Source organism: Zootoca vivipara, chromosome 6 (genome assembly GCF_965207765.1).
Source record: "Zootoca vivipara chromosome 6, rZooViv2.hap1.1, whole genome shotgun sequence".
In the NCBI taxonomy this organism is placed as follows: Eukaryota; Metazoa; Chordata; class Lepidosauria; order Squamata; family Lacertidae; genus Zootoca; species Zootoca vivipara.
The window spans coordinates 79,154,400-79,164,689 of NC_142589.1; the positions used below are offsets into that span (position 1 = coordinate 79,154,400).

Genomic DNA, 10,290 nt, shown 5'->3' on the forward strand with positions numbered 1-10,290 from the left:
GTGTGTGTTTAAATGAAGCAGGGGGTGCACACGATAGAGGCTTTAAATTAATTAATAATCTGTTTGAAAATATGTTGCTGAGCCATTTTAAGGACAGAAGGAGGGCTTCCTGGATCAGGCCAATGGCCCATCTAGTTCAACACCCTCTTCTCACTGTGGCCGCTTAGATGCTCTAATGGGAATCAAAGAGGACCTAAGTGGAACAGCGCTCTCTCTCTCCACTTGTGATTCCTAGCAGCTCAAACTTAGGCTCACCCAACGACAGGAGGGTCGAGTGTTTTTTAATACGATGATTAATTTAGCACATGGAAGTCAGTGCCACAGAAAGGGGAGCTGGCCACTAGACTCAGCAACTCAGTTAGATATACCCATAGAGCAGGCATAGGCAACCTTGGCTCTCCAGATGTTTTGGAACTACAACTCCCATGATCCCTGACCACTGGCCCTGTTAGCTAGGGATCATGGGAGTTGTAGTTTCAAAATATCTGGAGAGCCAAGGTTGCCTATGCCTGCCATAGAGGATATATCATCTATCAGCTTGAATCTCGGGCGATAGGGCCAGATAACAGGGGAGAGAGCCCATCGTTTCATCCCTTGCATGTGGACTTTCCTGAGTCATGTGGCCGGACCAAAACGTTGGGCAAGGTGGACCTTTGGCCAGGAAGGAAGGCAGTCTTGCGCTCATGCTTACCCTGCTTGTTTTTCAGTCTGAATTTAAAATCATTGACATGTAATTGGCTATAAAGATATTATTATTATTATTATTATTATTATTATTATTATTATTATTTTAATTTCTCCCAAGGCAACTCCCAATTTGTTTGGGTAAACTGCTGTTCCAGAGCATCATTTGGCTAAACAGAATTTCTGACTACAGGGGGAGCCTGATTTTGGGAACCAGACTTTAGGGGTTGCCATTCCCTCCATGCTTTGCAAACCAGTGGCCAAAGTTCTCCGACTGTCCCTGCTGGCTGCAGAGTGCTGGTATGATTATTGCAGCAGGCCTGTGGCTCAGAGGGAGAGCACCTGCTTTGAATGCAGAAGGCATCGAGTTCAGTTTTTGACACCGCAAACTAGGGTTCCCTTATCTGAAACCCCAGAGTGGCACTTCCAATTGGTGTTGATCAGACTTCCCCCACCAGGCGCCCTCCATTTGCATGGTGGTAACGCTCCTGCTGTGGCCCACCTTGGATCAGGCCGTGACCCACTAGCAGGTCCTGACTCACCAGCTGAAGACCAGCACATAGACAGTACTGAGCCAGAAGGACCAAGAGCCTGACTCTGTACAATGCAACTCCCTAAGCTCTTAGTGTGGCTCTGAGACCCGGTGTGGGGCTGGCAATAAGCAAGCGGCGTTCACCAGTTCAGTATTAATATTTTCTTTAATCAAATAATCCTCAACATATTTCCACTCTGTGATCTGTTTGAACTGAAAGATATGCAAGAGAGTTAAAGAATGCATGTATGTATATAACAACTATATGTATATAACAATTCAGATAATGTAAGATAAGTGAAAGTTAATCAAAAGGGAAGCGGTGTATAAGCAGTAGGGAGTCAATTTTTTAATTATTATTATTTGTTCTCTCTCTTTTTTTCCTTCCCCCCTTTTTATTTGTAAATTATGATTTTGATTATTTTCTTGTTTATAATATTGGCTCAAGTTATTTGATAAGATTTTACATGTTTTGTTATTGCTTTTAAGAAATTGAAATGAAGATTTTTAAATTTAAAAAATAAAATAACAGAGGACTAGCAGGGAAAAGATACATTTTGGCGGGAACCAAGGGCACGGATTCCCTCCCGCAGAAACCAATCCGGCAGAGGATCCAAATCCTGAACCCCGAACCAGCAAATGATAGACGTTCCCGCTGGAACTTGAACATTCAAATTAACTTTGTAATACAATACAATAAACTCTATATTACAATAAAAAAATAATAAATAAGCAAGCGGCGTTTTGGAGAGGGGCAGCATAATCCCAAACCAAACTTTGACCCTATTATCAGTTGGTGCCTGACTCCTCCACTGCTTCTTCTGTCTCCTGCAGGTTTATTAATGCCAGGCGGCGCATAGTTCAACCAATGATCGATCAATCAAATCGCACAGGTATGGGGTTCCATCTGGGAGAGGGGAAGTGGGGTTTTTTGGTTGTTGGGTTGTGTGATCCAGGATGCTGGGGCTGCACTCTCTTAACTCAACCTCCTCCAACATGGGGCCCTCCAGATGTTTCGAACTACTGTTCCCATCAGTCCCAGCTAGCAACGCCAGAGGTTAAGGATGATGGGAGCTGTGGTGCAGCAACATCTGGGCAGCTGCAGGTTCTCCCTCTGTCACAGGAGGAAGCCAGTCAGTAATCACACAGTACAAAGTTGGAGTTCATTCCCAGTGGTCTTACTCCATGAAAATCAGCTGCCAAGATTGAACGTCCCCGTCTCCCAACAGCCTTCTAAATCACCTCCTCTCCAGGGCTTTTTCCAAGCAATCTGAGACTGTGCTTGCTTGCAGCCAACCTCTCTTCCGCCCCTTTCATGCCTCTTCTGATTCCAGGAGTCGGGGGGGGGGGGGAAGCTTATCACAACAGGAGGGGGAGACCACAGTGACTCTTTACCAGCCAGACTCATCTCTGCCTCTTTGCCTCCCACCTCCCACTCGCTTGCTTCAGCTTCAGCTTCTGTCTCTGATTCTGGACTTCTCTCTGCCACAGACTCTCCCTGCTCACTAAGCCCTGTTGCCTCTTCAGCTTCCGAACCTCCTCTTCACAGTCTTCTCCCTCCGACCACTCATCAATGTCCCACCACCAATCCCCTGGCTCTGAGCCTTCTTCCCATGGGGGTTCCCCAGCTGGTTCCTCCTACCACTTCAAACCAGTCCCATGACACCCTCTCTGCTCTATCTGGGACTAATATATAAGCCTTTATCAACCTGATCTTCTGCCCGATGGATTTTGGGCCTTCCCTTACATTAGCCCGCTCTGGAATATTACAGCAATGAATCAGCAGTTGACAGGATTATCAGATACCTAGAAACCCTAAACTAAAAACCTTGTTATACCTAAAAGATGAAGTAGGGAGGACCTTGCAGTTGGTATGGAATTTATTAATGGCATCTAGAATGTGCAGTGCCTTGCGTCAGCTTCTAAGAAAGTTCCCAACGGATTTTCACACAAATCCTCAGTGGGTCATGAAAGCAAGCAAGTTTTTGAGATGATGTTCCTTTCTTCCAAGCAGGTCAAGGGGCACCGTACAGCCCTGATGGGCAGCCAATGGGAGGCTACGTCATGGATGGGCAGCAGCATATGACGATCCGCCCCCCAGGTAAGTGGAGACTGAACTCAAGGCAGCAAGGGAAGTAGAGAGGCTGAGAGGGCACAGTGGGATTAGGAGATCAGAGGGATTGGCAGAGCTGTCGATTTTGGTTTCTCAGCTTCCCATCTATGTGCTCAGTTTCTCAGCGCTAAAAGGCTGGCAAGTTTCCAAGAGGACTTTTTTTTAAAAAATCCCACAAACAGATGTGGAAAAGGGTAGTGCTTAACTGAAGACTGGAGAAACTGAAATGGACAGATCTGCCCATTGCTTACCTCTGCCACCAGACTTAGCCGAGGGACCTCTCAGTACTATAGCAGACTCTGATTCCAACGCCTGAGGTCCGGTTCGGTTCAGATTTTTAATGTGGGCCTATGTCAGTCACACTTTCTGAAACAATATGGCAAACCGAATTGCAGGCATTCTTTGAAATTCACTCTTCTCTGGATATTGTGACGCACGCACTTCTCCAACCAAAGAATGTGTGCATTCAGGGAAAGTGTGGAGAAAAATTCGTTGCAGCGGATAAAGACAACATTTGAAGTGTATTACAGTATATTGCTTGCAAAAGTGTGCGTTCCAGGCAACATTGCCTACAAACATGTGCACATTTGGAGGCAATTGTGCTAAAATGCTGACAAATTTATGTGAGGACTTTAGAAATAATAATGGTTTGCAAACCGTTAACAGAAATGTGGAGAACTGAGCTTAAGGCTGGAAAATGAGAAACGGAGGGAAACCAAAAGGGACAGATTCGTTCACCCTGAGCCCTGATAAATGGGTTGTCTCCAGTGCAAGTTCTACTCAAAGTATAGTGCTTGAAAGAAATGCATTTTAAGTAATGCATTCACACAGTAGTTTATTCCGTTTCCCCCCGGTGTTTCCCCAGCTGTGAATTTCTGCATTATATTTGAGTGTTGCCATGACATAAAAGACACTTCCGGAAACGTGGCGGACTGTAGCCCAAGTTTAGCACTCGTTTCTGTTTGCAAATAACAAGAAAAAGAGGAGCTAAATTGCAATATATTCTGCTATATTTCTGGCAGCGGCTTTGACATTGTGTGAAAAGCTCAAATACAACTTGGCAATCAACAGTTAGGGAACAGTTCTAAACCGCTATGTGAACCCAGCCTAATTTAAGCCTGTTATTTCAATGGGTCTCCTAAGCTGGCTACAAACTTAGTTGGCTACAACCCTGTGTGAAATAGAAGTGGGGTGCTGGGAGACTTACAAACTCTGTCTTGTCCTCCGTTTACAGGACCAATGGGGATGGCAATGGGCATGGAGGGTCAATGGCACTACATGTAAAGCCCTGAACCCGCTGACAACACGAGATGGGGAAGTGAGTATCTCATGGGACTTTGCGGTAGCTGGTGGGTTCATCTGGCCTCTTTCTCCAGGAAACAGAAGCAGCATGACGGGCGCTCGTTGAAGCCAAGTGTGGCATCCGTGCTCGCACCCTTGAGCAGCTGACAGGACCCACTCACACGGGCGCCAGCTCCGGGTCCCCCCCTATCATGGGCGTACCCAGCGAGGGGCAGGGGGGCAGCTGCCCCCCCAGAAGCAAAAATTTTTTACCATATTTTACGGACCATACCCCACACTTTTTCCCTCCGAAAACTGATGGGGAAAAGTCGCTGTGGGATGTTTCCGCCCTCTCCACGGCTGCAGCCAGCGACAGGAACATGGGGGGGGGGGAGAAGCAGCCTGAGCTGGGGGGGGGCAGACGGGAGCTCCATCCTTCCTTCCATTCTTCCTTCCCCCCTCTTTCTTTCTTCCTTTTTCTCCCTCCCTCCCTTCTCTCTCTCTCACCCCTTCCTTCCTTCCTTCCTTCCTTCCTTCCTTCCTTCCTTCCTTCCTTCCCCTCCCTCCCTCCTTCCCTCTCTCTTCCCCTCTCTTGCCCCCCTTTTGATCCTGGGTATGCCCCTGCCCCCCGTTGAATGGCCCAAGACATTTTGGCACCTAAGGCAAACCACAAAAAGGTGCCTAGGCCCCACCAGGTTAGAAGGGCATGAGTGAAGATCGATAACAGGAACAAGGGGGGAATAAAGATCTACATCGGGGTCTGCTGTCCCCGTGGATCCTCCCACCCCACCCCAGGTGGTTACCTCACCTTGCCTCATGGGGTGGGCCGGCCCTGCTTCAAACCACTGCTGGGAATTTCCCATGGTGCCCTGGGTCTGCACTGAGGCTTTGTGATTGGGGCATTTTGGGAGATGCCCCTGAAGCATCTGGCTGGTCCATTTGTGGGGCAGGGAGGGGGGCGGGACTTCAGCCAATAGTGCTGAGCTGATACTTTGCGGGAGACATTCCACACACACACACGAGATCCTTTTCTCTCTCCTCTCTGCTAAATTTCTCTAAACAGTATCCACCATTTTAAATTATTCTGTTGTTGTTTTGATGTTGTTGATGTTGTTGTTGTTGTTGTTGTGGCAGCTGCAATTCCCGCTCCCCCCAATACCCTGGAATGGTGCAAAGGGGTATTTGGAGTGTGTGTGCAAAATGCAAGGGTGCCCACACAGCTGCTGTGAAACAAAAAGGAATCAATTCCAGTATGATAGTGAGGCAAATAAAAATAAATTCCAGTGGTGTAAGGATAGTTATTCTTAGATATACCTTCAATGTTCATTTAAACATAGTTATCTCTGTCTTTTACAAACGATAAAACTTTGTGTTTAGAAATCCAAACATATTTTTGTTATAAGGATAATTACTCTAAGATTTATTTCTAATGTTCCATTTTTCAACATTCCAGCTGATGAAGAATTGTCGAAACAGGGCCTTGTCCTGGGATTTTTTCACTGGAATTTATTTTTATTTGCCTCACTATCATACTGGAATTGATTCCTATTTGAATTCATCATTACATAAATAAAACCTTTTGAAGACTTACTTGAAATTCATCTTCCTCCTGGTCCGAGTTCTGGCAATTTACTGTTTATTTCTGGACTTCACCAAGAACTCCGATTTCTACAGTGAAACAAAAAGGAGCAAACAAACGAAAGCCAAACAATTTAGCAGAAACAAACAAAGGTGGGCTGCTGCAGCCGCTGCTGATACTGAGCTCCCCACCAAGCCACCCAGAAAACTGTTGGAGAAGTTCTCTTTCCCTGGAGAAATCCTATGAAATTGTTGCCCCCGTTTCTCTGCCTGCAAGCAGCATAATGGGAGTTCCTTGTGAGCATAGAACTGGTTCTCTGGGCAGAGTCTGGGTCACTCATTCAACATGGTATAGTGGCCAGAGTGTCAGACTAGGACCGGGGAGACCAGGGTTCAGAGCCATATTTCAAAAAGTGAAAATCAGGACACAAAAGTTGTTGGGTTTTTTTGGAGGGGGCTAAGTTGTTGAGCTCCCCCCCCCCAAAAAAAGACCAACAACAACAACAGTTTGGGAGCTATTTTAAAGGAAATTTGGCATAAAATCTACACTGCCATAAGCCCAGGTTTGCCCAATTTCCCAATTTCCAGAAATTCTGCAGAAACACTATTTCTGATATGTTCAGGAAATCCTGGACATATGCAGCTCTACTTTAGAGGCCCTAAGCACTGGAAAAATTATGATGCCCTCCCCCACTAAGTAAAATAAAAACCATACTAAACCATTTTTAAATAGTGAGAAAACAAATTTATTGCAAAACGTGAAAGGATCTGGTTTCTTTGCATTGTTTTGATCAGGCATCCCCAAACTGTGGCCCTCCAGATGTTTTGGCCTACAACTCCCATGATCCCTAGCTAACAGGACCAGTGGCTGGGGAAGATGGGAATTGTAGTCCAAAACATCTGGAGGGCCAAAGTTTGGGGATGCCTGGTTTTGATCTACCTTAATAGGGCGGCTCCTGGTTTAGGTGGGGATAAGGGATAAGAAGAGAAGAGTGTCTTGCTTGGTCCCAGCTCCTGCCAACCTAGCAGTTCGAAAGCACGTCAAAATGCAAGTAGATAAATAGGAACCGCTACAGCGGGAAGGTAAACGGTGTTTCCATGTGCTGCTCTGGTTTGCCAGAAGCAGCTTTGTCATGCTGGCCACATGACCTGGAAGCTGTACGCCGGCTCCCTCGGCCAATAATGCGAGATGAGCGCGCAACCCCAGAGTCGGTCACGACTGGACCTAATGGTCAGGGGTCCCTTTACCTTTACCTAAGGGATAAGAAGAGAAGAGTGTCTGCTTGGCTGCTGCCCTAAATACACGTTTAGTCTCCCAATTGGGTAATCCGGGGTTCAAAAGGGGCGCGGCTGGCGCTGTGGTCTAAACCACTGAGCCTCTTAGGCCTGCCAATCAGAAGGTCGGCAGTTTGAATCCCTGCGACGGGGTGAGCTCTCGTTGCTCTGTCCCGGCTCCTGCCAACCTAGCAGTTCAAAAGCATGTCAGTGCAAGTAGATAATATAAGTACCGCTGCGGTGGGAAGGTAAACAGTGTTTCTGTGCACTCTGGTTTCTGTCACAGTGTTCCATTGCGCCAGAAGTGGTTTAGTCATGCTGGCCACATGACCCGGAAAGCTGTCTGTGGACAAATGCCGGCTCCATCATCCTGAAAGCAATATGAGTGGCACACCCCATAGCCGCCTTTGACTGGACTTAACCATCCAGGGGTCCTTTACCTTTATACCAGGGTTCAAATCCCCATTTGGCCCTATCTCCTAGCCTCCCCTACCACACACGGGTTGTTGTGTGGGCAAGAGGCAGAGGGGAAGAACTGTGTACGTAACCTGGGGCTCTTCAGATAGAAATACGACAACAAATTGAAAAAGAAGATTTGAAGTACAGGCGGATGAGGGACGAAAGCATGGCTGGCATTCAATGTCTGCTCCTTCTTTGGCTCTTTCAGGTTTCCAGACTAGGCTATGTGCTGGGCAACATGAACCCTAGCAGGTTTTACGGGCACCAGACTCCCGGCACATCAGGACCTACTGAGGCCCGCAACTCCTGGCTTCCCCTGCGCTCCGTGAGAATGTGCCACAGACCGTTCTCCCTCTCCCCCTCCAGCCACGACGCACGGCCACTGTCCGCACGGCAACACCCGACCAGAGGAAGCGAAACACCCCCAGCACACCCAAACCCCCACTTGGGACGGGCCAAACACGGACAGCGCCCCCTCCCCGCCCTCCTTCTTCCTGCCCTTCCGCCAGTTCCTTCTCTCCCTCACTCCTTTTGCCAAATAAAGAAGGACCATTCCGACAACCTGTAGCCAAAATGACAAGGCTCCAAATTATCCTGCGGGCCCCGCGTCTGCCGGGGTTGAGGAGCCAGACCAAGCTGGACTTTGATGGAAAGAGGTCCCCCATTCCCGGCGTTTAAAGAAAGAACAAGAAAGAACAAGGGAGAGGTGGAGAACGCCATCCGTCTTTCAACAAAGATGCGGAGAGGGGGGAAGGCCGAGGTATTAACTTTTTCATTGCTTGGGGGTCTTATCCATCATTTTTCTTGCCATGCGCATACCTCACGCCCCCTTGCCCCCCGCCAACGCTTCAGACACGGTGGTCTCTTCACGGACTTCTTTTCCAAACAAGAGAATGTTCCAAGGAGGGTTGGTTTTGTTTCGTTTTCCAAAACCTTTCCTTTTTCTTCTTTCTTTCTTTCCCCTCCCCCACCTTCCTTCCTTCTGGATGTTTTAATTATTAATTAATTATTGGTGTCGATGCTCAGAATGGGGAAGTAAATTAAATTGTACATTTTATTTTCCTTTTCCTTTTTTCTAGGGTTCTTGTTTTTAACGTGCTTTTTTTGTTTGTTTTGTTTATTTTTTAAAACTGAGAAATAATTCAAGAAAAAGAGAAAAGAAAAAAAACCCAAAACGAATTACATCTGTGGCCTGGTGTCGTTTGTTCTCGCCCGGGTTGGTTTGTTGCTGTTCTGAGTTACCGAGAAAAAAATGACGTTCGCCTCCTCCTTGCTTTATAAGAAATGGCTGGTGGGATAGGGCGGGGGGAGGAATAATCCTTAAAGCTGCCATTTCTGGGCGGGCTGAATTTAAGGATCCTGAATGTGCTAATGTCTAAGGGTGTGTCTACACAAATAGATTTTTAATCCAGATTAACTGTTTGGACTCATCTGAATCTCCGGGCATTGGGGTCAAGCCCCACATTGGGCAAAAGATTCCTGCATTGCAGGCGGTTGGACAAGGTGACCCTCTCTTGTTCCTTCCAACTCTACAATTCTATGATTTTATCCTCCTAGGAAAACTGAAAATTAGAGTTCTCTGAAAGGTCTGGATGAGTCTTGTGCCATCTCCAACCTATAAACCGATGCCAATGCCAATTTTATACAAATTTAACTGTCATGGTTTCCTCCAAAGGATCCTGGGAGTTGTTGTTTGACATGGTGGAAGTAAGACCAGAAACTGCTGTCTATGTTCAGACCAAATAGAATCAAGCTGTGTTGTGTCCCGTTAGTTGGTTCCAGCCCAGCCATTTCATACCTCAACCTGATCTTTTGATTCCTATGTTGGACGACTGCTGGGACATCTAGAATTTTAAGGGGGTGTCATAGGCCCCACCAATGAGGGTGCTTTTCTCCCCACCTTCCCCTGGTCAGTCACTTCCCCGCTCCCTCCCAATCACAGACAGAAAAAGCACGCATTGTCTTTCTTTCCACAGGGTTGGGCGGAAAGTCAGATCCACACAAAACTGAAATGGATCCTCTTGAATTTGCACGATTTTACATGCTTGCCCATGGCCACCATCCAATTTAGGATTACAGTGGTAAAAAGCGCAGCAAAAATAATAGATCCAGCGCTTGCCAGCACTACAAAAATTCAAGGCACACAGCCTCATGAATAGCCATAATTTTTTGTACATAGGATGACAACAAAAACAAGAAACCACAAAATATGTCACCAAACTGGTTTCCTCCGGTTGTTTTGAACTATAATTCCCATCGCCTCAGCTGCAGATGGGAGATGTTCAAAACAACTAGAGGGCACCAGGTTAACAAAAGCTGGTTTACTGGACAGACAATCTGTTTTATTGAATAACTCTACAGTGGTACC

At 46.8% G+C, this 10,290-nt stretch overlaps 1 protein-coding gene across 7 annotated transcripts in view; it reads left to right on the forward strand.

Annotated features, from left to right (window-relative positions):
- Positions 1-9,104, forward strand: part of MEIS3 (Meis homeobox 3) — a 65,715-nt gene extending 56,611 nt beyond the window's left edge. For 4 of the 7 annotated variants that reach the window (XM_060275537.2, XM_088672751.1, XM_060275535.2 and 1 more), the window contains 4 exons: positions 2,051-2,109; positions 3,231-3,317; positions 4,564-4,647; positions 8,131-9,104. In XM_060275537.2, the coding sequence (XP_060131520.1) occupies positions 2,051-2,109; positions 3,231-3,317; positions 4,564-4,613 (196 nt within the window). In that variant the 3' untranslated portion in view covers positions 4,614-4,647; positions 8,131-9,104. Of the gene's footprint in view, positions 1-2,050; positions 2,110-3,227; positions 3,318-4,563; positions 4,648-8,130 lie in introns of all 7 variants that reach the window. The other 3 variants (XM_060275536.2, XM_088672749.1, XM_060275534.2) reach the window with 1 other exon arrangement.
- Positions 9,105-10,290: the final 1,186 nt, after the last annotated feature.